Consider the following 27,487-nt stretch of genomic DNA (forward strand, 5'->3'; position numbering starts at 1 on the left):
GAAAACAGAGTTTTAAAGATCCTGCAAAATTATGTCAACAACAGTGTGCTGTTAAAAGTATGTGTGAGATTTGGGCAGGGGCCACTTGCACACTGAATGAATTGTAGACTCTTTAACATAATGGGTCTCTCTTCTGGTTTTTAACCCCAGACATTAGAGAAAGCTCCTGCTTCTCTGTGCTGCTGAGGGTCAACATGAGTTCATGACTACAGACAGTGTGAGGTCCTGGCTAAACAAAAGAGCATAGTGTAGGCCATGAGCTGGAAATAGGAGCCATTCAATCCTGTGCAGGACTCTGGACTTAATGCTAAGTGGCAGCAGGAACTACTGGACACCAGGACTCTATTATCACAAAGTGAACAAGCTATTGAGAGATTTATTTTGATATCTGTAACACTACAAATAGTAGTTGACAGAGATAATTTTGATTAATAAACATGGTAAATACTGTAAATGCTTTGCTTTGTCTTAAGTCATCTAGTGTCACAGATGCGGGTTTGGTATGCAGTACCTCCATAAGGATGCTGTGACTGTGAGCTTACTAGCCTATTCACTGGAGAACTACTTTGGAGAAGGACATTGCTTTCAGGGGGCCATTCAAGATGCAGGGTACACCCTATAATAAAGTGTAGGGTTTGTCCCATGGACTCAGTGACAAATGGATTTTTGTTATCATAAATGAATGTTTTCCATTTTTTCCTCTAAGGTCTGAAATAATACTTACCTTCAAAGATGCTACTTTTAAACTATCTGACACTGCAGATAAAAATTCAGCTTGGCAATTTAGATGCAGGTTTTCTCTGAGCTTGGGTGTTACCAGCTCCATTTCCTCTGACTTCTGGGGAATTAGTCCTACCAGTAAAGCAAGCATACGGGCTCTGAAGCCCACTGTAGTCAAGGCTGGCTGGTGGGCTTTAAATCAAAAGCTAAAAGCATTGCAAGAAAAGGGAGCCTTAGGTGGCAGGTTTTTTTTTTTTTGCTTTTTCTCTAAGACGATGAACTGTTTCAAGACTGTCTCTGACTCTTGTATGTAGCACAGCTAAGATCTGATGTAGAAAAATACTTCTTGCTAATGCTCAACAGTTTCTGCAGGTGTTCAAGTGCAGTTGTATAGACACAAGATTAATGCTGCTGTACAAAGACCAACACCTTAATTGCTCTAAAAAAAAAAAAACAAACAAAACCCCCCAACCAAACAGAAACCTACCAAAAGTGAGCCCAACAGCACTTTAGTATCACCTTCTATGACCAAGTAGCCTTCTTGGTTGATGTGAGGTGCATAGTGGACATTGTCTACTTGGATCTTTCCAAGGCTTTTGATAGTTTCCCACAGTCTCCTCCTAGAGAAACTGACTCTATGGCCTTGATGAGTGGTCTCTGCACCCAGAAAATTGTGGTAAATAGCTCCTTAGACTCTTCCCAGGAGCCTCCCAAGTCAACTTCCCTTCAGTCCATCTTGTTCTCGCCCTCCTCATCTCTGACTTCTTTCCCTCTACAGCTTGAAAGGACACAAGTGTCTGCACTAGCTTTCAGCACTTCGATCCAGAACTTGGCTTAACTAAGTGAAACCCAGAACTGCATGTCAGCGAAAACAATAGCTGCATTATCTTATGCAGATGGAATGTATTTGGAAACTTGCTGTGATGGTTTATGAAGCTTCTACTGGACAAGGAAACTGAGTTGTACAGAAAGCTTATAACATGGGTGAACTTAATTTTGCATGAATATTGGAAGGATTCATTCCAGCATGAAGGCTATTCCTGGGCCAAATCTCAGATCCTTAGCCTTATGTGTGAGTACTGAAATATTTCACATCTTGGCAACCTTTTCCCTCTTAGTAAAACTTTTCCAGGGAATGACTCTAGAAGAAAAAACACAGATTTATTCTATGCTGAATTATTCAAAAAAATCTACCATGAGGCAAATATGTGTTCATTTGCAGTTCAAATATATGGTGGTGTTTCTACAATGAGAAAATATGTGTCAAGTTGCCTCTGTAGTAGTATAGTCACTATCTTTGCCTACCTTGAAAGAAAAACATTGACTGGGGTATGGAGATGTTTAGTTCTCAACTCTGTACTAAACTTCTTTGTTTAGATCATGTATAGCCAAAGTGGGTTTATATATATAATAGATATGCTCCCCATCTGCCCCCCAGCAAGCACTAACCAGCCATCATTTGATTGGGAATCCTAACTGACTTATTTACCTCTTTGGGAATCTAAACCCCATTAGGTGAACTTTGTAAGTGTCCTTTCTATTAGCCTTCTTCTAACACAGAGTTGTCTGGGGAAGTTGTTACTTGTGCCAGAGTTGTCAAAATGGCTTGTAGTGCTCTGATTCCAATATAGGCAGTAGCATACATGGAGATGGCATGGAGAACTCCTGTAATGATACAAGACTTAATGGAGTCACTGAAGCCCATCCCATCATCTCAGAAGTACTGGTGACCTATGTAGCTGGGACATTCATGCATTTTCCATCGCTGTAGAGTAGCAATGGTTGAGGTGGGCACGCAGGTGTGGCTGGACTGTGGGCCTTCACAGGAGCAGCCCTGAAAGTCTCTGTCATCAAAGAAAGTGATTTGCAATAAAACAAAAGTAACCCTGTCATACTGGAAAGTATTTGAAAGCTGGCTTTGTTTGCGTAGATTGTACAAAACAATCCAAAGACCTGAAAGATCCATAGGGACACTTGTACCAGGTCCAAAGACTAGCAAAGCCTTTATGTTTATTTTCTATAGAATGAACACACCGTCAGTGGTGTTTTTATTTGTCTGTTACTACAAATGACAGGTGGATATACCTTTGGGACTCTGGGAAGTGGGGGGCATCTCTCATCATGATGATTTCATGCTGGAAATAGCCTGTCAGTAGTTTCATGACAAGTTCTTGGAGCATTTGGAGAAAGTGAAACCCAAATTGTTCTTTGACTGAAAGCTTCATGGATGACTTCTGTGTATCACACAGTCATTCAACTTTTGCCCATCTCCTGCACCCTGTCCTGGGCTCCTAGAAATCTTCTGTAATGTGGAATGTGGACAAGGGAAGACATAATTTTCCTACAGCTGGATTACACTGAAGCTTTCACCTCTCTTAATGATACAGGAACAAAACAAGACTGTTATGCATAACCCGAGTTAATCATTGAGCACTCTGGGTCCTGTTGGGCAGCTATATGTTAACAGCAGTAAAACTGAGTAAGAAATACTTAAATTCAGTAGCATTGTTTGGTGATATTTGTTACATTTTGGGGGACAGAGTACTTCAAACTTATTTTCCTGTACATCTTAGTCTAAGATTATATAAATTTTAGGTCTCTTTCATCATCTGACAAACTCAGAGGGAAACTAGAAAGACAGAAAAACAAAGCCAAAAGATTTCTTATGCATAAATGTTTTGGCATTTGAAAGTTTCCAAGTACAATATAGGCTTTCTTTAGGAAACTCATCAAAGACCTAGACAATAAAACCACCGCTTGAGGTTTCCCCATAGCTAATTTGTTGGTAGATCACCAAGCTATGTTTGCAAACATCTTGCCTATAAGGAGCTATGCAGGTGCTAGGTTGGTTGTCAGTGCTCCAATCATTCAGCTGTTCTTACTTTTGCAGTTTTTATTAGGATTTAATTGTGAGCTCTCAGCATTCAGGAGTTGCAGCAGTCCTTTATACACAGTGGTACTTCCACAGGAATTAGATGAAAGGTAATTTTTTGCTCAGCAAAGAGAATTGATGTTTTTTCCCTTCCCTTTCTCCATTATCATTCTCTAAACAAAAGTCAATAGCAGTAGTTGGGGGTGGGGGTACAAAATTTATTGGTATTGTCAGTAAGCAGAGAATCAGACTAAAGGGGAGGTCAAGTAATATTTCTTTAGTTATTTTACTAATGGAAGACATGCAAGTGATAGTGCTGGAAGTGCTTCAGCAGAATTGTTTCATGTCACTGTTTTTACTCTCCTCTGTTTTACTTGAGAGATATACAGATATCTTGAGTCACTGAGGTAAAATGCAACAGCACATTAATTTCTTCAGCTGAAGAAACTTTAATTGCAGTTGAACTTAAATAAAGAAAAAGCTGTTTAGGAAGAATGCTCTAAGTTTTCAGTGTGATCTGATTAATCCCAAAGATGCTAGGGCTGTTCATTCTGGACCCTTGCTTGGTGAGGTGTAGTGCAATTCTCATTCAATCAAAACATTGTAGTTGTCTTTAGAAGCCTGGGCAATAGGCAGCCTCAAACTCAGAGCTGGTTTGAATTTATTTGAAGGGCAGGCTGAAGCTATGTACTTTGAGGCTATGTAGGTAAAGTTATTCTGCTGATGGCCATCTTTGGGTTCTAGCAGGAACTTTTTCCTCAGTTTGTCTCATTTGAGTAATGGGAGGTAGCCCAAGAAAAAGTGCATTTTCATATTTCCTGCTCATACTGCATGGAGCAACAGTAGATCTTTTTGTCTCACTGGCTTCTTGTTCAGACAAAAAGCAACATGGTTGTACTTTCTTGCTTGAGTCTTTCATTATGAGTCTTGTATGGTGATTTCATGAAGCTACAAAACTTTAGGAGTTAATCTTTAGCTGGTCTGGTTTTGTACAATGCTAGTTGTGCTCCAGATGGGTGTTCAAAGTGGTATCACTCCTGCCAGTCTCTCTCTCTTGGAGGTGCTTCCTCAGCCAGGAAATTGTAGCCTTTAACACTGGAAGGAGAATGAGGGAAGAATGTGAATTAAAGTCTGACAGTTGGTTTTGAATGCCTCCATGCTTTCTTTGGAGCAAAAAATAACTTCTTCCTGATGGTTAATGCTAAGCAAATTGACTTAACTTACAGGAACAACTATGTGCAGGCCTGTGCTTGCATTTCTCACAGGTCTTTGACAGGCTCAGAAGTGTCAGGCTCTTTTGGTTCTTTCTGTGGTCATGCCTGCTTTGTAGAGCCAGTTTTCCTTTTGGGTCCTGAATGGTCCTTCATAGTTAATACAGTGGGCACAGGACTTGGTGATGAAGTCTGGAGTTTGAGAGACCAGAGTAGGAGCAGTAGTACATGAATTCCTTATTATAGCTACAAATGTAGAGCAGCCATCATGAGTCAGATCAGTGGTTCAGCTAATCAAGTAACTTGGCAGCAGCTGTGATCATGAGTAGGCATCATGGGAAAGGTAGATTTGAAGCAAATACATATGATACTTTCTTCAAACTTCAAGACTGCAGTAATTTTAGCTCAAGAGGTTTCCTGGTCATGAGGTTGCTTCTTTCTGGTTAATAATCCTCAGTGAATTTGTCTTACAGGTACTCATCCAGCTTCTCCTTGAATCCTGTAGACTTTCCCCTCCCAGGACCCTATGACACAGATGGGCTGAGCACTACAGGAAGGGCTGCGGTTTGATTTTAAACTCTAGAGCCAAAATATCTTGTTAGCCAAATAGTATCCATGAGCTAAGGAGTCAGGTTATTCACACCTGTTTCAACTGCTGTCATCTAGGATGCTGCTAGAACAGCTGCTTTTACATGGAGATTGCCTGATTTTTCACCCCAGAAAAGCTCAAGCATAGGGATACTCTGTAAATAGCAGCGAGTGTTTATGTAGAGAAACCTGCCCTGCATGCTAGCAACTGGAGTGCCTGCTACCAACCATAAAGCAATCCACAGGAACCTGGAAGACATGTTAGCAGAAACTTGGATGCTCTCTGTGGATTTCCAGTGTTCCTTTCCTCTGGCACCCTTGTGCTTACTGTATGTTTGAGGTTCTCTGAGCATTTGCAAGCAAAAGCAACTAAAACCTTCTGGTCCTCCTTGAAAACTGGGGATTCCCAACATTCCTGTCTCAGGTGGAAAAAAATTGGAGAGGTTTGGCCATCCCCAAACTCTCGGATGCAGCAGAGACAAGAATCCAGACATCCTAAATAATTGCTCTGATCACTGTAGTATATTTCTGTTCATTCTTACCTTTGACCAAAGGAATGCCAGCATGTAACCTACACATCAGTACTATACATCACATATTTCTCAATTGCTCTAATTGAACTAGCTACTTTACTGAAGTACATGTGCATATGTTAATTGCTGTCTGGGGGGTGGTCTGTTTTTTTCTTGCTGAAGGCAAATGAAATGGTTTGGTTCCCTGTTCTAAGCAGGCAAGTAGATACTGCACTTAAAGTGCTGTATTATTTTGCAAACTTGGGTTAGCACCCTAACCTAAGCATGCTAACACACTTACTACTTATACTATGCAGTTCCTATAGATGCAAATATCAGGCATTTGTGAACAAGAGGAAACATGTTTTTGCACACGCCTCCTTGAAAGCTGAATTGTTCATGCTCCATTTCTCTCTGGCTGAAGCATGGTGTTCTTATGCACACCAGACATTTGCAGCAGTTCAACAATCTACTTTGTGCAGTAAAGCACAGGCAGGAGGGCACAAAGTGTCCAATGTACAAAAGAAAGGATAAGAAGGGCAAAGAAGGGTTCTATTTTCCTCTCCAGTGTTGCCAGGGAAAGGCTGGAAAGGATCACTAGCAGGCTATTATTGATAGCTCATGTGAGCATGAAATAATGGCTAAATGATGCCTCTGACATTAGCAAGTAGAGATGTTGAATTTTAAGAAGTCTACCTCACTGCATAGAAGTTGCTGGGTTTTATTCTAGGACTCCATTATCAGGATGTTTGCTAGGCAAAACCAAATCACAGCCTAACATTTAAAGCTCAGAGGGAAGGACTTAAAATTAAACATGCACTAGATAAGGTTGCAGAGTGTTCTAGTATCTCTATGCTCTCTATACTGCTTTCTCTTTCCAAAAGTCTCCAGCACCTTGATGAAGAGCGGTAGTATATTTGCCTAACTATGCCTGGGAAAAAAAATCTAGACTCCACTATCTAAATGAGATTTATGTTAAGATGTAAGATCCTTTAACTGTTTTGTATTTTATTATGGCTCTCATTCATTATTGCACAGAATGCCTGCTGGCATAGGATTCAGTGATGATTAGTAGGCATATACATAATTATTTCAATGATAATTAATGCTGCAATAGGCTTTCTTGAGCACAACAAGATGTTGTCCTGTTTGTAATCCACACTGGTGTGCTTATTTAGTTCTTTTTGCTTGCAGAACAGCCTGGCAATTGAGGGATTTGGCTTGATCTCTGACTGCTGCAGCAGATCAGTGCATCTCTGAAGTTAGCAGGGGCAGGGCAACTGACACCAGCTAAACATTTAGTTCATGAAGTAGAGATTCACTGAAACATGCTATGTAAAGGTGGTGTGATTTTTAAGGATCTAGAAAAAATATTTCTGGAGGAATCAGCTGGGATAAGACTGGAAAGTTTTGCTGGAACAGTGGTAGCATGGAGCAGCTTGTTTCCATGAAGAATTTGATGCCAAATGCAGCATTCACCTTGTTCTGAGTTCCTCTGCATCTTTCTGTTCTTTTCCTCCTCAGTCAGTACTTTGCTGGATATAACTATTAATGGGATTTCTTTTCCTATTCCGCAGTACATGATAATTTAAATAACTATTAAAGGTTCAACTGCATATTGTTAACCTGGTAAGTGCAGAACTGTAATCTATTCCTGGATCAAAACCTGTAAAACTGGAGAAGACTTTGATGAAAGAATCAGACGTCCTCCTACACTTACCAGGGCTAGAAATACACAGCTGAATCTTTAACAGTTATTTAAATTATCATGTAACTGTGCAACAGCTGGATAAATGTGAATATTTTTTTTAAGTATATCCTGTCTCCCCCTAAAGTGTGAGAGAAATTGGATTTCCCTCTGGACTGCACAGCTTTAATTTGTTTGTAGTACTGAAGGAAGATTCATTTGAACAAGGATTTTGGAATGCATTCCCTATTTGTTTAGTGTGGGAGCAAAAACTCAGTGCAAGTCAGCCAGCCTCTGCAAAGAGACAGTTTTGGTGTTTACTGCACCCTGGTCAAGCAATCTTCTGTATTCCCTGGGCTTCAGTAAACACTATTGGCTCCCGAGGTTGGGCATTTCAGACAAGATCCAAGAATCACCTAAAATGTTGAGAGCAGATCTTAGGGAGATGGATGTAGCCCGGGACTGATGGGCAATCATCAGTGAGCTCCAACTTTTGGCCTTGCAGCTTCTCTCTTTCATAGAGCTGAATCCCATAGGAAACAGATTTCTGCAGTGCCAAGCACAGTAAAAATACAGGAAAGACAGAAACTTAACTGATTCTGACATTGCTGAACAAGACATACATAAAGAGCTGCTAGGAGCATTTCTGAGAAACTGTGTTCTGGAGATGGGATTGTGAAGAGGTTCGCTCTTTTGAAGCTCTCACCCACATGGAGGAGCTCAGGTGTGCCAGCAAATGGGTATGATCATGTGTGGTAGGAAGTAAATGGAGGATGCTTTATGATTTATAGATTTTATAAGGACTCTATTTTGTGGCAATAGGAGCAAATGTATTCAGGTGACTTTTGAGATGATCTGTGGTGCTTACTTGTGACCAGTCATGAATACTGTGGCCTTTTCAGAATTATGCTATTAAAAAACATTTACCGTGTTATTCCATATGCTCCGCATATGCACTGGTACACAGGCAATTGCCATGTGGCAAACTGCTAAGCAGTGTGAAGCATGGGAGTGTTCCTGCTGCTATAGGTTACAGAGTCTGGTATACATTACTAACTAGAGAAGTATTTCAGCAAGTAGTAGTTCTTTGCCTGACTTTAACCAACACAGTTTTTGTGTCAGGAAAGCTGTATTCATTGCAAACCTGATTTAACATGTTCTTGTGTCACTGAACCATAACATAGTATGGTCATGAGCAAGTTGCATATATCAGCTTACAGCAGAACTTTCAGCTGGCCCTGCTAGACCTTCCCTGCATAATGTCAAAACCTTTTCTACCTAGAAATAGTCACTCAGCTTTCTTTTAGCATCTCCAAGTTATGAGCAGGCCCTGGAAATAGCACTGATATTAAACAGATTATTTCCTTCATTTCCAGTGAAATTTTTCATTGCCTTGCCAAACTTTGCTTGTTTCTCGAGTTATTTGAAGAGACTTTATACCTATATTCTTAAAGGATAAACTATACCAAACTTCTTAAACTGCAATACACTGTGAAGTAGAAATTATTTGTAGGATTACATGGCAAGACCTGATGGAGTCATAGATAATGAACCACTTCTCGGAGTTAGTACAGTCATTCCTTTTTAGACAGTACTGGTGTTCTCAGTAACTGCGGTTCTTAGAAATCATTCAGCTGCCTTTTTCTACCTGGATGGAATTGTATTGTTTCACATATGACCACAGATCAAGGTGATCACTGCCACATTCATAGCAGTGACCCTAGAAGCTCTTGTCTTCATAAAAACAATGATCTCCAATATAAACATTTGCAAAGATTCATAATCCATCCCAGTGTCTGTGTCAGAACAGGGTACTGGCATACTGGGGCTTTGTCCTGGGTTCAGCAGTAGCAGTCATTTTTCTCCTTCTTGGTAGCTGGTGCAGTGCTGTGTTTTGACTTTCGGCCTGGGAGCAGAGCTGATAAAAATGATATTTTGATTTGGCCAAGGACTTTGTGAGCCTCATGCTCTGACAGGGAGGAGGGGAAACTGGGAGGAAGCAGAGACAGGACACCTGACCCAAACTGACCAAAGAGGTATTCCATACCACAGCACGTCATGGCCTGGATGTAACTGGGAGTTACCCGGAAGGGCTAGGAGACTGCAGGGTTGGAGGAGGTATCGGTCTGGGGGGGTGAGTTATTGGTTGGCTGATGGTGAGGTGTTGTATTCTCTTCCCTTGTTATTTCCTTTATCATTACTATTATTGGTGGTAGCAGTAGTGATTTGTGTTATACCTTAGTTACTAAACTGTTCTTATCTCAACCCGTGGGAGTTGCATTCTTTCTGATTCTCCTCTCTGTCCTTCCAGGAGTAGGGGGAGGGCAAAAGTGGGGGTGAGTGGGTGAACAAGCTGTCTGGCTGGGTTTAAACCACGACAGGCTTCTACTTACCTTTCCCATTTTTGGCAGTTTGCTGAGGTGAAAGCTGAGAGCTCTGAGCAAACACTGTAGTTGCTTTTATATACCATAGTCCTAGCCTGCAAAAAGTAACACAGAAAGGCACATTGTAAGCTGTGCAGAGATCTCATGTTTTGCCTTTATTGTAGTTATGGCATTATTTGCATTTACCATGTGACATTCTTATTTTTCTGGGGTTTGGGCTGCATTTGCTGCTGTTATGTGCAGGTGAATTACTGTGCAGCTGTGGACTATATTTTCATATGGTATCAGCAGTTTCATGTGGTACACCTGACCCAGGGGTGGATATATGTATAAGCACAGTTCTTTACACAACCTCTTTTGCCTGAAAGCTCTCAAACTCAGCAGACCTGAGTAGTTTCTGGCATAGGTCTCTTCTTCCCCCACTGTGTTGATTACCTCTTACCTAATTTTGCCCTATAGTAATCTTTCCTTTCGTGAGAGCAGATGAACTTTGCTTTGGTTTCAACACTTTGTCACCAGCTTTATCCTGGAAACAGGAAAAGTCTCCCTGTCACGTGGTATTGTTAGCTTTTGCTTACTAATCCCCTCTGTTATGTACAGATTTTAACACAGACATGATTGGAGGAAACAGTGATTAAAAGTTTCAGTCTCTTCCTGGTGTGTGGTTAACTACTGCATTCCTGAAGGCTAAAAGTATTGCAATCAAGTGGTTCTTTATTAGATGTTTATCAGTGTATCCAAATTACTGGCTAACATTGTGAATCAGTTTGGGTCAGTTGGTTTAATTCTCTCTTTTTGAAAGTCTGTTTTAAAAAGTCAAAGGGAGCAAGCAGAACTTAGCTCAATTTACTCTCTATCTGAAGCAAGGAAGGATTGGTTTTTAGTGCTAAGTAGAGTGCTTTAATACTAAAGCCCAGCTAGCAGGTTATGGAAAACTGTGTTCCTCTGTTTCGGAACTGTTATTTTTTCCTTGTTTGGTGCAGAACTGGAACAAACTGTGACTTGTTCTATTCTAATTATCATTTTCTCACACTTAAATCTTAGGCTCTTAAAAACAAAGTGCTTCATGGAATTTGCAAAGCTAGTTATACAAACGTCTTATATCGCTAGTAGGTGAGGCTTCAGATCAAAAGAAATTACAGCATTCCAAAACAGAGATTTATAATCTTCTGTATTTGGGGAAACTCTTTCAAGCATGTAAAGACCTTGTCAATATGATTCATCAGTTAACTTGGCATGCAGCTGAACACCTTTGCAGATCTAATTTATTTCAAAGTTCTCTATTTGCAACTACATAGACTCCACCTTCAGTGGAACAAATGAGTGTTTGTGACATAAGAAGGGAGCAAGGTTTGGGAGACTTGGTGAAGCACAGCTTTGCTTACAAGATTTCTGGCCAAAGAAAAGGGCTTTCAGTGCTGTAGCAGGAAAGTAAAGAGTGTCTTCTGGGGAAATGGATACGGAGGATATGAAACCTCTGCCTTCATGTCCTTCCATCACAAGCCACTTCACTAATGCTGTTTCCAACTATATCCTTATTAGATGACAGAGGCTAATGTGCACTCACCATTTCTAAACAGATACTCTCCTTTCCTCTTTATATTCAAGCCCCTTTCTTCCAGGCTTTCTTGGTTACCTCAGACCACTTGTGTTCATCCCAGTGGATTTGCTTGTCATGATGTTTGCTTGACTGTTGTACTTGATTTATTGTCACTCTTCAGAGCTTTATTTTTGTTTGCTGGATGGGTTGCTGACCTGGACTTGACGGAACTGGCAACAAGCAGTGTAAGCATGCAAGAAATACCCAATACTGAAAATTAGTGCCAAGTTGTAAGAGTGCTCTAGTGTCATATCTGCCTCTATTTCAAGGTGTAAACCCTGGTGTATAGAATCATCTAGGTTGGAAAAGACCCTTATGATTGAGTCCAGCCATATGGCAAACTGATGGTGAATCTTTGGGATGTTGAATGGTGCAGAGAAATGGTTATATGCTGCATAGATTGCACACAAGTTCCTTGAACAACAGATGTTAATGCAAATCCCCACAAAAGGCCATGAAGTCTAGCCCTGGATGTCTTTGGCAACAACATCACATACTTGCTTCACATAAATGGACCATGTGTTTGGCTCTGGCAGTGCAAATACCTGTGTGGAAGAATCTGACAGATCACTTCCGTAACAGCACTCAACGTGGTGACAGTCTGTGCAAGATTTGGCAGTTGGTGTTCTCTCTGACTCAGCCTTGCTGCAGACAAACTCCTTTTTGGAGCCAGCCTGGGCTAGTTCCTGCTCTGAGCACCTGAAGCCATTCTAAGATGTAGAAAATGCAGCAGAGATGCTTGATCTTAAATCAGAACACCCCTCATGGAGCCAGCATCCTTTACATTGTTTTAGAGAGGTTGAGTAAAAGTGAATTTCTCCTTTTGTTGACTCTGGTATTTGCTCTTGCTGCTGGCTGCCTCTTGAAGATATATAGTCCTATGAACTTAATAGATTAAGTCTTCAGACAATTAGATTCCATTCTGACAAAACTGATTATTTTCCTAACAGTTTGGTTATATTTTTGTCCTACAGATAAACTGATCTCTTGCATACAAGGGGTGTTTTGCCATTCCAAGATGAATGCTAAATGTTTCCACCTGACATTTGCCTAGGAAAGAACTCTTCACCAAAATGAGTGAGAATTTCAGGAATAGCTAGAGAACCAGTAGTGATGTGTCTAAAGTCAGGATTACTGTAGCAGAAATAGGAGAAACTGGGGCTTGCTTGTATCACAGTGCTCTTGTAACTCCAGCTAAAGTCTAGAAACTGAATCATAAGCTTGAGTGGGGCAGTTTAAGAAGTTAGCGCCTCTGGTCCTTCACGCAGTATGTGTGCCTCAGCTACTGTGTTGTTCACAGTTGAGAGCATTAACTGAAACTCTCTGCTGTGAATTGTAGCACCAAGTTGTCACCACGAGTTCTGCTACTGCAGTCAGTCTCTGGGGTACAATGGGCAGCTCTTAAATTGCCAGAGGGAAAGTGGATGATATGATGCCCCACCCATTCAGTTCCCCACTTGCTGCACAAGACCTCAGTACCATGAATTTAGGCACTTGGAAAGAACAGACCCAAAATGGTTTCTTATCTTTCCTACTGTGGATAGTATTACAGTGCAGTGGTAGGCACCAACTGTATGCATCTGCCAGCTGATAAGTGTGCACATATAATCAGAGGTCTCTTCTGGGTCCTGCAGAACAAATTCATGACTCAGCATCTCATCTGAGCTCTGAACTATGTACACTGCTTTTTTGCATAGCCGAAAAGAGAGTCCGAAGTGTCCTGGCTAATTGGGCTGGTCACAGCAAAGCCCTTCCTCAGGAAAGGAGGAAACTTCAGCCAAGGTGACAGAAGGCTATCAGTCTCACTGTGCACATATCTACACATACCTTTCAGGTCCCTGATTTCAGCTGTCTGAAAATGTGAACAGCAAACCACCTGATCTGCTGGGCTTGGCACAAGCCAGCCAGCAGGAGAGCAGTAGCAAAAGGGGCAGGTATATGCACCCTGAAAATGAAACACTGTTTTTGTGCTTATTAGCACAGCAACATTTCAGTTGCTTACTTGTCTTAACTCTACCAGCCTTATCTAAAATCCAGGAAGTATTAGCCAACGAAAAGTGAAGACCATGGCAGCACTGTAATAGCAAAAGCAGCATTAGAGTGACATGGCTAATCACCTATTTGTTAGAGTCTGTTTATTTTATTGCCAGTCAGTGAACAAAAAGCAGTCACGAGATGTTAATCTCTCTAGCTGTTTAACCTTAACCACCCCTTCACCACTGTTCTCCTCATGTGCTTAACAGCAATAACACCTCTTCCCCTCTTGTAATGACCTCATTTCAAAGTACAGTTTCTCTCTGCTTTGGCTTAAAGAGGTCACACTGATGTTGTTTGAGTTGAAATTAAATTTGGTCAGGTCCTGGCACTGCTCTACTAAGTTTGTTTGCAAGAAGAGAAGACTGTTTAGAAGCAATGGGTGGTCTAAGCTCTAGGAATGAGCCTGTGCTGTGACACAGGCCCTGGAAGGAGAGGTAGGAGCTGCTAAATGGGATTGGATAGTGTGTTGCAGTAATCCTGCTCCTGCAGAGTGAACTAGCCAGGGCAAAACAGGTGATGCTGAAGAAATCCATGGCTAAAAAGTTCCTGTGTAAGTGAGAGTGATGTTGCTGTTGATCTTAAGACCCCTCTAGCCTTCTCATCTGACACCCTTAAGGCCTTCAACTTTGGCTCACATGGCTTGAAAGGCAAGTGGGGGATGCACTATATGGCCAAGAAGACCCATCAACATCAGCACAAAGACTCACCAGTTAATCTATAATTTTTGGAATGTACCAATATGTGGATTTCAGTTGGTTTGGAATGTACCAGTAATAAGTCTTTCCCTATGGAGAGCTCAAAATGGAAAGGCCAAGTGTTTGCAGCAACTACATTTTATTTTAGACTGATTTTAAACAGGAAATACGTGATATGTTAAAATAAATAGCTGTGAATATGGTGAACTGAAAACAAGCTTTGAGTCCATGAGGACTTCTAAAAGACCCTTTGAATCACTAAGTATAACCATTCTTTCTTGTGTAGTGCTGTCTTTTGGCATCTCCATATATAGGCTCAGTGACTGACTAAGAATCAGCAGGCAGAAGAAGAAAAACAGTATTGCTTCACAAGTGTTTATTGTATTTTTTTCCTTATGGAAGGTATTTTGCCTTAAGAGTACAGGCCCATCTCCAGGGCATGGGTTAATGCAGCTGTACAATGAGACCATACTTTGGATGAATATCTATTTCATGGCTAGATGTAGCTGGGAATCTTTATTTCTGTCATTTTCTTATGTACTACTCCACTGAGCCCTGAAACTTGTATGGAATTAAGTATAAAGAATCCTATAGAAACACCCCAAGCTGTGTGCCTAGGCTTCCAGGCAGAGGAAGAGAGGGATGTGGAAGCAGAACTGCATGCACCCAACTTGTAACCCAAGGTAGAATTAATACAAGGATGAGGGTTGTGACAGTCCATCTAGGAAATGGGGAGTGTTCTTGGGCAACACAGCATGAGCTTAGTGAGACCAGCAAGGAGGGAATGGAAGATAGGCTTCAGTGCTACACTGGCACTACAGGGAGAGGCTTTTTCTTTAGCTGAGGCCCCTAAGGAAATAAGAAAGCAGGGTGATTAGAGGACAGCTAAAGAAAATGCGATCATCCTGAGAGGCACAACTCTTGTGTCACATGCAAGGAAGCTCATTCCTGCCCCACTCTGGATCATACATGGGAGCTGCACAGCACTGTGGACAATGGGAAGTGTGTACTCCATGTCTCTGAAGTGCTGCATCCTCTCTTTGGCTCCATAGAAGTAGCATGGTGTGTTGAGAAGCAGTAGGGATGTATTGGGAAAATGTAAACTCCCAACACACTGTCAGGGAAGCAGAAAAGAGGTGGCTAAGGGAAGAGGAGTGAATGTCAGTCTTGGGTATAAGAGGTGGGAAGGAAGGAATGACTGCTAAGATTTAAATACAAAACAAAACCACCCAAACCAAAACATGAGTTGCAAATGTATTACCAAAGCTAAGGCAGCAGACATCCATTAGCTCACCTACAGCTAAGTGAGGTACATAAGTCTGGGTCTTTATGTCTTTGTTTCCTTTGCATTCCTTGCTTTTGAATCAGTTCCAGGCTTCTCCGGAGGGATTCCTTGTTTTGCTTCTGTAACTCCCTGCTGGATGCAAATGTTAATAAATGCAAGCACAGCATGCATGGCTGAATCCATCAAAAGAGATGAGGACTTCGTGGCAGATCAGCTTCCCCCCTGCTGTGCAACATGTGATGCACATTGAACTCAGGGTTGTGGGGGAGCACCTTTACTTGGTAAAATCCAGCCCTGCTGCTGGAATGTTAGCATTCTAGCTCAGGGGAAGCTGCAGCAAATAGTCTTTAGCAGATCATGGACAAAGGGAAAGGCAGAGCCCAATTCATGTGCATGTTAGGCTCATCTGATATTATTGGCTTCTTTATGGAATCATTCTTTGTTATTTAAAGAAAATATAGTTTCAACTTTTTGGTTTGCTTTTTTTTTTTCTTTTAAACCTAAAACTGATAGTAGTGAATGTGTTTTGCAGGGACATAAGCCAGCAGAGTGGCTTCCATGTCTTTGTTTAATATTACTGGAATTGACTTTCCAGCTCATGAGTGACACCTCCTGACAAGTTGTTATACAGCTGCCATGAAAGTGCAATTTAGGATTGACAGTTATAAATCAGTACTAGTATGAAATGTCTGCACTTCTCAGCATGTTTTAGCATGAGACAAAAAAGGTTTTGTGGGCTCTGGGTGGCCTAGGTGTGCTCTAGCTGTGACAGTCAGTGCTAGGGTTGCAAAAATAGTTTCACTGGCATTGCCAACCTGGTGTTTTCCTTTGGTCAGTGAGTCCAGTTGCTTGCTGTCCTTTTTAGCTCTCCTTGAACCAGGGCTGTTCTTTTGATATGCTGCTGCTGTCTGGAACCTGATGCCTTGTGAGAGAGAAAGAGTCTTGCATCACCTTGGGCTTGTACAGTACCACCAGACTGGTTTACAGACCTACTGCATGGGATCAGCTGCAATATGTGGTTGGAGGTAGGGGGTCCCAGCTTCAAATTCTCTAATGCTGCTGAAGTTACTCTCATTTTTGCTGCACTTGGAAATGAAGCAGGGAAGGGGTGGGTGGCTTTCACTGGCCAGTAACATAACTGACCTTTGCAAAATTCCTGCTATTAACTGAAGCTTAAGAACAAACAAGTGACTGTCAGATGTAAAGGCTGATTCTACTAGAAACATGTAATCTTACCGTTCACCTGGAGGAAAATGCTCCCTTTGCAACTGTTGTAAACTTGAGGAGCCTGAGCTAGACACTGTTTCTAGGCTACAATGAGAAAATGCCCGTACCTTCCCTCCCTGCGAGAGAATAGGCACAGCCCAAGGTTTATTCTATCCTTCTCACATGCATCTGTTGCAGTTCAGCAGGCTGTAACTTGGTGGCTCTTCTCGGCCAGGCACTGCTGCCCCACATCCCCCTGCCCTAGCCTTGTGGGAGTTGGAGTAAAATGTGCTCACTTTGCTTGCAGGCATACTGTGCAGCTTCAGGGGCAGTCAGCATGGCAAATGGATGCAGGGAGAGCTTGAAAGGATGAATCCAGTGGTTCTGGAAAGACAATAATTCATGGATTAGTATGTCTGCAGAAACTGTGTGCCTAGCCAAATGGGCAGTCTCTGTTGGGGTTAGCAGAAAGCAAAATAACTGCTTAAGAGGTCCTGGTAGATAAATAAGGACAGCTTTGCTGACAGTTTTTGTCCTGGCTGCTTGATCCACCCAGCTTCTTGAAGTGCCCATTCCCACTGGCCAGACATTTCAGTTATCCACATAGTAGCTGAGCTGCTGCATTTTATAGCCATGTGTGCGCTGGTGCAGCCTGTGGATTGTGGTCTGCCATAGCATTCTGGCAGCAGCCTGCAGCTCCTCAGCTGTTCATATGGCAGCTCCTGAAAGAGCCAGACAACAGAATAGGAAACTGAGAAGTGACAGGCAGTCAGGATAGCAACCATTACATCCATTTCAGGCCAGGATGTCCCTTCTTATGAATCAGAATCCCACTAGGATGTGACTTAGCTCCCTAAGTATCTACATATCTTTGTGCAGCTAGTGCTTGATTTGCAAGGAAAGCTAAGCCAAGGCTTCAGAACTGATGGAGATTCTCCACCAATTTACTTTGGTGGGAAACAGGGAACAAAAAAAAGATAACTAGAGATCCAGAGAAACTGATCTTTGAGATGGGCTGGATTCCAGATCTTTAAGTCCAGGACTCTTTAAGAGCCACAAGCTGTGCTCCAAGAGTTACAGTTAATGAAAACAGTAGATTTAACCTCTTAAACTAATTAGGGCTTTGCAAAATAAATTACCCTCAGTTCCCAAATTCAGCAAAGCATTTCCGTTCCTTTCCCAAAGTGGAAATGATCTTATTCCCATGATTAAATCTAAGCAGTGCTGTTGTCTGAAATAGAAACTGGAGACCCTGATAGCAGTGGTTTATCTTCCTCTTTAGAAAATTTTCTAACTCTGCTATTGTCATGGTTTAAGTCCAGCTGGTAGCAAAGTACCACACAGCTGTTCACTCACTCCTTTCCTTTTCCCCTGCTCCAGGCAGGTTAGGGAGGAGAATTGAAAGAATGGAAATACCATGGGTTGAGATAAGAACAGTCCAATAACTAAAGTACAATCTACTACTACTACCACCACCTAACATGATAAGGGAAATAACAAGGGGAGAGAATACAATTGCTCACCACCTGCCAACCGATACCTAGCTCGACCCAAGCAGCAATCTGGGCTTTCCGTGTTAACTCCCTCCAGTGTATATACTTGGCATGATGTGCTGTGGTATGGAATACCCCTTTGGCTAGTCTGGGTCAGGTGTCTTGTCACTGATTCCCCCCAGCTTCCAGTACCTTACTGGCAGAGCATGAGACTGAAAAGTCCTTGATCGGAGTAATCAATTTCTAGCAACAACTAAAACATCAGTGTGTTATCAGCATTGTTCTAAGGCTAAAGCTGAAACACAGCACTGCATCAGCTACTATGAAGGAGAAAAAACCCTGTTACAGCTGAACAGCTATTTCATGAGCAGCAGGGAAGTATCCACAAGTCCACTAGGGACAGGATCTAGGCAAGTGCACAGTAATATGAGATGAACAGACAGACTGTTTCTGTTCTTTCTTTGTCTCTAATTGCATAACATCAGAATATAAATCAAAGGTAAACACCCCACTACCTCCTCCCCCCCAAAATAAAATCCAAAACCCCAAGCAACAACAAAAAAGCCACAAGAAATCCCCCACAAAATCCCCCCCCCCAAACCAAACCAAACCAAAAACCAAACAAAACAGCAAAAAAAAAAAAAAAAAACAACCCACGAAAAAACCCCAAACAAACCCAAACTGACAAACCCCACAAACCACCATGGGAAGCAGCATGAGTAGGTGGAACACTTTCAAGAAAACACCACTCCTCTCCACTGTATGCTGTGCACTCAACATGGAGACTTCAAAAAATATCCTGGGTTGGGAATTCCTAGAGAAAAGGATTCTTGCCCATAAGAAGCATGACAATAAAAATGCACAATGTAATGTCCACAGCAAAAGAGGGAAAGTTGATCCACCCAATTATCTCGGGAGCAGAGTGGAAGATTCCTCCTTCAACCTAACATGTGAAATGCCCCTACGTGGCATCTAGTGGCATGTCTAGTTCTTGACATGGGAAAATTCAACTAAGAGGTTATGGCCAAGGCTGTTCTGATGCATGTAACTGTGAGCTGGAGTGAGCTCTAGCACTTTCTGGACATCGGATGGCAGTCCGTTTTTAATATTATGGCTAAGCATGACTAAAGTAAACAAAAAATAAACTAAGTGCACCAGAACCACTGTGAATTACATGTGAATCATCTTTTGTACTCTGATTACAATCCCACAGCAACTTTTAATGGTTGCTTGGGAAACATCAATAAAGTCTGTGTTACTGAAAATGAAATCTCTATATTCCTGCTACAAATGCTCTTTCGTTAAATAGCTGGGCCATACAGAATACTTTCTTTTGATTGGAGTCATGAATTAAAGAGTATAATACCTCCCCTGTTTTTTTGAAGGGCAATTACACTTACATGACTAAAGATCTTCTGCTAGAGAAACTTGCTCTGAACACAGGCAAAGCCCTTGTGAAGCAGGCTGTATCTCCTTGGATCTAAATAGCCTCTTCCTCCATTCCACATTAGTGGTAATCACAGCATGCTAGTGGGAATTCTGCTCTGTAAAGCACTATGCCAAAGGCCCAGGAGCTGGGTTACATCTTAGTGTGGTTGTGAGTAATTGGGCTGCCCTTTTCTTGCCTGGCACACTGTGAGGTAGAGGAGGAGGTTAATAGTTCAGCTTTTTGCTCTGTTCAAAGAGGGAAAGCTGGAGTTAGTTTGTTATTACTAATGGAGCAAAAAGGGCAAATGACTTAAAATGTAACATTTTTTAAAGGCACAAGATATTATAGGATCCAATTGCATTAGGCCTTTATGCAGCAGGAGCTTCCTTCTACTTCATTGCCTGCAGCACACCAGTCTAGGCAGTAGGCTGGTTGGAAAAAAAACCAAGAGCGTATCACTGCTATGGCCAAAGCTAAGAGTCACTAGTACCACCAAATGTGGACCTAAAGGGCAGAAGATGTCAAAAAACGTGGGATAGATTCTGCAATGTGTGTGACACTAGCAACGATGAAAGCCTTTTAGATATGTTTGGGAATGGGATACCACTTAAGACTGGGGCTAAGGTAAGAATTAGTTCCTGGGCAGGGTAGAACTGAAAAGTTTTAACTGGTGAAATTTCTGCAGGGCTAAGATGAGACCTGATTAGTAAGGCTGGACAAAGTATCTCCTTTTTATCTACTGAAGGCCTTTTTTTTTATCCATCTGGTTGCTCAGTTACATTTTTCTGCTGTATCCAGTTTTACATGGACCAAATACACAGTTTCTTTTTCTGGTAGCCTGGGGATAATTTCTAGCAGAGGTCCAGAAGAGGAACAGTACAACAGCCTCTGCCCTTTGAAGAAGAAAAACATCTCCCTGAAGGTCAGCTACCAAAGACAAAAGCTTTTATGTGCCTGCCTTCCCCACACTACCACTTTGTTTGCTTGGGTTGGCAAAGTCCCACATCAGTGTGCAGGCCAGAAAGGAACCAAGGAGTGTCTGCAGTCAGCCAGGCATTTAAGCCAAAAGAAGCATGCCAATAAAAAGTCTCCATAAACCTCTAAACCCGGAAGCACATCATTCAAATATTCTAGCATGCAATGTGTGACTTCTAGACTGAAGATGAATCAGGGATTTTAGAAGTAGCCGTTATGCTGCTAGAGATTTCTGATCCCAGTAGTGGTGTAAAGAGGTCAAACTCCAGAAGTTAAAATATAGTAAGCACCTTTCCTCTGCTGCCCAATTTCAACTTCCCTTTTTTCATGGTTACATTCAGTCTGACCCAATTCCTTCTGTGAGGTGATGAGTGGCAAAGGAGGATGGGCTTGTGACTGTTTTCTGTCTAGTGTTTCTCTGTACTTCTGACTTTTCCTATGCATTTTTTTCCCTGCAGGCCTTGGCATGGAGGGGATGCCTCCTTCCAAGAGCATGTGTCTCTTAATAGTCACCCCACACATATCCTTACATATGTCCTCATATCTCCTTCCCTAGCAGCTGCTGCTCTTTCTTAAATGTTTGCATAGAGATGCCATGCGCTCCTCCGGCTAAAGTTCTGGCTCATGCCTGGTGCAGACAAAGTACATCTTTGGCAGCCAGATGACAATCCCAAAGGAAAGCGTGAACTTTGGGTAAAACACACACGGTCATACCTAGAGTGTGGTCTTGAATGCTACCTGAATTCTTGTATTGTGCTGTAACAAGGAGATGAGTGAGTTTATTGTGCTGATGTTGCCAGCTATCATGCACATATCCTCAACCACTGCTGGTCTAACAATAGTGACTGTTTTTCACAGAATGAAGTCCCTTCCTTTATTAGTATGGGAGAGCGGAATAAACAGGAGCTATAACACGCCAACATACAATAAGATCTGCTAGCAATTAAGAAGTGTGCTGCACTCTGCAGCTTTGACGCACATTCTCAAGACTAGCAGCAGGAATGAAGTACTCCATGGATAACTACACATATAGTTATGTGTATGTAGCACATGTAGGCTTTATACCTTGTTATGATGCTAAAAGACCACCCACAAGGCTCTAAGCTATTGTGAGATGTGAGAAGGAAATAATAGTTCAACCACGTTTACTCTAAATGAGACAAAATAATCCATATGTGGATCACACTCCCAGAATGCCAGCCCAACACATTACATACTGGACCAGTCCACATAGGTAAGAGAGATCTTCACTCAAATCCATATTAGAGATGAGGAAAAACTGATAAATCACTCACCTTTGCAGAGCTTTGACAGTGTGCTGCTGAGGGCCTGTAAATCTCAAAGATCTCTTCAACAGGAATGCTGTTCTGTGAAGGCAAGTAAGGAGGCTCAGCTCTCAGAAGTAGCATTCTTTAAAGTGAATGTATGAAATCCAGCTCATATTCCTTTCATTTAATCTCCTTCATGTGAGCTCCTAGTATTGTTCCATGCTGCTAGTACAAATCTATTGAGATCTGGTTCTGGAACTTGCTTACTGTTTTGCACTTCGGTGAGACAAGGTAAGTAGCCTATACACATACACAGATCACCTACCAAAACTGCCTATTTTTTCTTTTTTTCTAAGGCTGAGCAAAACTTAATGGCTACCTGATAAAAAAAGAGACAGATTTGTAGTATTAGCATACCTGTATACTGTGCTTTCAATGAACACAGTCATTCAGGATACAAGGAGTGTTCCTAAACAGATGGCATAGAGCAAAAGGTATTTATATCTTTCTTGCCTTCTTACCATTAATATTCCAGCATATGAAGATAATATCATAGCTTCTCTCTCAATTCGGTTGGGATATGCGTATCGGTTGTGAGCTGCAAAATTCCTGTACGGTGTTTTAAACAAGAAGATTATTAGCCTGGTGTTATATACACAAAAAGTAGTCCTGAGCCTGATTTACTGCTGCTTTTACTCCATTTTCACACTGGTGTGACCCACTGCAACAGCGGGACCTTTGCTTTGCAATACTCACATTTTCTCTCTTGTCAGTGCAGCCTGAGCACCCAAGTCACGAAGCCACATCAAAGCAATGCTGAGGGATAAGTTGTAATGGACCTGGAAAGACAGAATAACCTTATGTATTTTGTTTTACTGTAATTGCTTAACTGAGGGATGACAGAAAGACTAGAGAAATGCAGGGAAATGTGAGCTGAAGGCCAGTATTGTCTCAACTACACTGGGTACCTCACCAGTTGTAAGACTTTTGCTGAAGTTTGAGGGGTTTTAAACATACCAGGAAGGCTTTCTCAGCTTAGCTGAAAGACATTTGGTTATACATAGACAGCTTCAGTTTGTGAAGAATTCCCTTTGTTTAGTTGACTTGAATGTTCCCTGTGGATAAGTTCAGCCTTGCCAAAAAATCAGCAAAAGCTTGAATTATATTGGATACATTACACCTGGGTGCTATTCACAGCCAGTCTCTTTTGACAGTCATTTCAGTGATAGGCTTTTACTGATGATTGTAGGAACAGATTATTTAACTGTACCAAACAGCCATCCTTCAGAGTTCTCAGTAGCCATGCAGTTAAAAACGATAAGAAGTAAGAAGTCTGGTGATTACCATGTCATCTAGAAAAGTGGGCTGCCTTTGTCCTCTTGGATCGAATTCATTTTCTTGCAGTCTGATGCCAACATAATCTCCCCTTAAAGCAAGAAAATAACTCCAAATTACAACCTTGTGCATAAGAAATGCAATAGATTAAACCTAGTGCAAGACTGGGGCTAAATTTGCTGTGATACAGGGCTAGGAATCTGCTGCAGGATTTCTCACAGACACCTCCTAAGTTGGAAAGCTGTTAATTTTCTGCATCACTGCTAATATTAACTTCACTCAACCACACTGCTGTCTTCCACAAAGGCTCCAAAATACAGGAATTAAGTACAAATATTAATTAAATATTTAAAGTCTGGGGACTCACAGAAGGATTTCACTATGTGGCAAAGAGACTGAAAGAGATGCTTCAGTGGTGCTTGTTCTTCTCATTCAAGGGAGGTCTGATTCTGCAATTTGTCCTCAGACTAAATGCTACTGATCCATCCAAGCAGTCCTGGAGAAGATGGGCACAGGACTCGTATGGATTAGATGGGACATTGTTTTCATCCTCTAGGAGTTGTCGCTGGGTGCTTCTGAATTGAGAGCATGAGATCCTGATGCGTGAACTAGGAGACACCTTACAGCAGCTGCACTGGCTGCATGGCAAGGGAAGAACTCTGGTCACTCCCACTGACACAGAGCAATTCTAGGCTGTGACATCTCTACTGTCACATATGCAGTCAAGTGTCACACTGCAGACTGCATTTGAAAAAATGAAAAACATCTTAAAGGAAGTCTGTTCCTACCTTCCAGCAAGAAAAGACTTAAGGTTTTAGAGTTGTCATCCAGCTAGGTCATGCAACACTTTGAAACAAAAACAAGTCCATCTGAAATGCAATGAAGGCAGCTGTGAGCAGTTGCTACTTACAGCAGTTTTTCAACCTCTTTCTTCAGGCGTTTTCTTTCCATACTCTAGCTCCTGTAACAGATGCTCAATGGGATCTAGGAGAGAGAAAAGTGTATCCTACCAAAATATCTCTGTCAGTAAGCAAACAGGAATCATAGATAAAGAGTATGGGACACTTGGAGACCCCCTACAAAAATCCACTTAAACCCATTTCCCAGGTTGGATTACAACAGAGGCTGAGAAAAATCTAGTCAAGAAAGAGAAGACAACATGCAAAACACTGAAACTGAGGGTAAGGAGTTTGGTAATGGGAAATGGGCAGAATGAGCCCATTTAAAATAAGCATTGATCTGAGTGTCAGCTTGCAGGTTGCTTGCATCCCCATGACAGTCATGTATATTCTCACATATAATGCAATCTATTAATCTGCTGCTGCTGCTGAGTTTCTTAGCCATGCGTTGCTCTTGACGCTGTATGTGTATTAATGAGATCTATGTGGTAAAAAGAAGGGATGAACTGGGAAGAAGAAAGAGTGGAAGACGTAACAGCTGGCCTGACAGGACACAGCAAAGAGAGAAGCACCTGACCTATCAATTTATTGTAGTATTAAAGTGCAGGCTTCACTCCTTTGCTCCATTATGCACAAAGTAATAATATGTCTAGTAAGATCTCTGTGTTATTGGATATTGTCCCCCTATTATCTCTCTCATACATGTTTACAAGAAATCACACAATACCTGTGTCAACTCTCGGAAAAGGCCTCAGGATCTGGGTTTGGAGCCTCTGACTTCAGGTATCTATAAGGAGAAATTCCCTCTTGATATTGCTGTTCCTTTCTTGCCTCTGCCACTCAGTTTGTATGCCAGGGTAATTACACTATGGCTTCACACTGGACTGTAGATTTCTCCTGTTGCTTAGAAACAATGCTGCTGAGCTGGGCCAAATTAAAAGAGAAATAAAACCCAACAAACAAACAACAACACAGAAAAGGTTAAACCTGCACTGGATTGTTGTTTCAAGCTAAATGATCCTTTTATGCTGCTAGGCATTGAGTTTCACTGCTGAGTGGCTAGCTGGAAACAGAAGACTTGCTAACAGGGGAGGCAGAGACTACTCACTGTGTTTTCTGATGGATCTAATTGCTTGTAAAAGACACTGTCACCTTTCACTGTTCTAGCATACCCCTGTACAGAACAAAAAAATAGACCTGATACCTCCCAAGAGCCCATCTGGGGTTCCATTTGCAGTGTTTATATCCTTTCACAAGGATCCTGCTGCTTGTTCTTTTATCAATGTTATGTTTTTGCTTACAGCATTAGAAGAAATTCTAACAGGCAAGAAATTCCAACACAACTTACTACATCCTGCTGTTGGCCTTCCAGTGGTTGCGGGGAACATTCTGCACAGGACTGCTGGTAGCCAATGCATCATGATGCCTAACAAGTTGGTGAGAAGCAATTGGATTTTGTAGATTAGCAAGGTGTACAGACTGTACTTCTGAATGGAAAGAGCTGTCCACCTCCTTGGGATGTACTTCTCATGTTATTAATTGATTACCTAATAAACAATAGAAATGGGTTTATGAGACATAATCATAACATCGACTTTGTGATGGTTTAAGAAAACAATAGTAAATGCACTATCGTAAGACAGAAGATGTTTTCCAGGAAAAAGCCTACTTGGTATTTACAGAATCTGTGCTGTGCTTTCCCAGCTCAGATTTACAGTTAGTGTTGTGCATGTGCCTAGGAAGGTGCAAGAGGTAAAGGTGGCAGGCATTGTTCTGCCACCTACCTTGTCTTTGCCACAGCAGTGGAAAATCTGGTGGGTGGCCACTGAGGGAGAGCTGGAATTTGGGAATTACCCCTCCTTGTGGCATTTGATGTCATTCTCATTAATTCTATGGCAAAATGAGCACCAAGTTTAGCACTACTCGCCCCTTTCATTCCAGCTGCAGGGTTTATAATAAAGTTGGATTTGATTTCTTAGGGCACCTGCTTGGCAAGCTTCATAGCAACCCTGTGTCCCCAGTAGAGCTACTGTTTGTTTGTGATGAGAAAGGCAGACCTACTGCCTGCCTTTCCTCCAGTTACACCTGCCCAGGGCTTATCTGCTGGTATGGCGAGGTGAGTATGAAAAGTGACCTTCACAAAGCGAACACAGCCATGCCAGGGCTTCCCCAAAGTCCTGCTAACAGAACCCCTCTCCTATTATGTGGCAAGGGACTTTCCTGTCCAGAGCCCTCGGGGTGAGCTGCCCTCTGCTATTTCCCACAAAGCAAGAAATGCTTCTGTATCATTGTATGGCAGGGAGCGGGGTGGTGGCGCTGTGTTTGCGCTTTTCCGACGGCGGGGAGTAGCGGCCACTGGTGGATTACTGCGGAAGAGATGGAAGAGTTGCGCCAGTAGGCATCAAACTTTCAGTCCTTCCCTGTTCTCCACTGATTTGCAGCTCAGGCCCTTCCTAAGCAAAAAGTATTGTCTCGGTAGTCAATGGCCCTTCGTTGTTTTTTACTTCCACAAACCTGCCCAATCACTTTTAAAAACCCAAGTAATTGACATCTGCAAAGATCTCCAGTGTTAAATAGGGCTGTGTGGGAAAGGCCCTGGTTTTAAGCAGTACACGGTTAATCTGCTGACCAGTGTGTTAGTAAACTTAGCAAGTTTCCTCAAACTGTGGAATTTGTCATTCACAGAGCACAGAATACATACCAGGAAAGGATACTTAAGTCTTTTCCCCATACCATAGCACATTTGAGGAGTCACAGGTTCCCCATAGCAAGAAATAAAGCAACACACAGGTCTGCATGTCCGCTGCATTGTTATCCACTGCAGACTCAATCGTCAGGGCTGATACAGGGAGTGTTTTGTCACTCTGCTATTAAATTGGAAGGAATACATTTAATTATATGCATTATTTAATGCTCATCACCAAATGTATTAATAAATACCACATAAAATAGGATTGTAACGTAAGACGCTTGCAAAGGGCTACCATCCACATGCCTGTGGCAGAAGTTAGAAGTGCTTTTACCAGCCTTATTCGTACTGCAAAATCCCTCTGCACCTCTGTTGTAAATTACTATTCTCCAAACTATTGGGCTTTTTCCTCACATGTAATTTCCTTGACATGGTTAACATCATCACATCTGCATATGCAATTTCAACTTCCGGAGAACAAATTCAAAGATGTCTGGAAAGCAAAGCATTAACTTGGGCTGAGATGTAAATTACTTAAGAAAAAAATAATCCTTTTAATAGACTGTAAAACGCCACCTTCTCACAGGTGAAAGCTGCAAGCC

At 41.9% G+C, this 27,487-nt stretch overlaps 1 protein-coding gene, 1 long non-coding RNA gene and 1 pseudogene across 2 annotated transcripts; all 3 read right to left on the reverse strand.

The window, feature by feature from the left end:
• Positions 1–361: 361 nt before the first annotated feature.
• LOC133225948 (uncharacterized) lies at positions 362–1,381 on the reverse strand. The gene is made up of 2 exons (XR_009729331.1): positions 1,298–1,381; positions 362–616 (listed from the first exon to the last, which is right to left on the reverse strand). It is a non-coding gene; the product is annotated as an uncharacterized LOC133225948 (long non-coding RNA).
• A 1,313-nt stretch (positions 1,382–2,694) lies between these two features.
• On the reverse strand, positions 2,695–10,060 carry LOC133207393 (gamma-crystallin D-like; annotated as a pseudogene).
• Positions 10,061–15,547: 5,487 nt separating this feature from the next.
• On the reverse strand, positions 15,548–26,404 carry CUNH2orf80 (chromosome unknown C2orf80 homolog). The gene is made up of 9 exons (XM_061378939.1): positions 24,924–26,404; positions 24,208–24,281; positions 23,307–23,388; positions 22,719–22,801; positions 22,484–22,571; positions 21,990–22,061; positions 17,094–17,181; positions 16,398–16,513; positions 15,548–15,723 (listed from the first exon to the last, which is right to left on the reverse strand). Exons 2-9 carry the CDS (start codon positions 24,246–24,248, stop codon positions 15,634–15,636), a joined length of 660 nt encoding a protein of 219 aa, XP_061234923.1. The 5' UTR covers positions 24,249–24,281; positions 24,924–26,404; the 3' UTR covers positions 15,548–15,633.
• Between the last annotated feature and the right edge of the window lie 1,083 nt (positions 26,405–27,487).

Source organism: Neopsephotus bourkii, unplaced genomic scaffold, assembly GCF_033783945.1.
Source record: "Neopsephotus bourkii isolate Nb327-2 ecotype Australia unplaced genomic scaffold, CSIRO-AGI_Nbou_v1 NB_196, whole genome shotgun sequence".
In the NCBI taxonomy this organism is placed as follows: Eukaryota; Metazoa; Chordata; class Aves; order Psittaciformes; family Psittacidae; genus Neopsephotus; species Neopsephotus bourkii.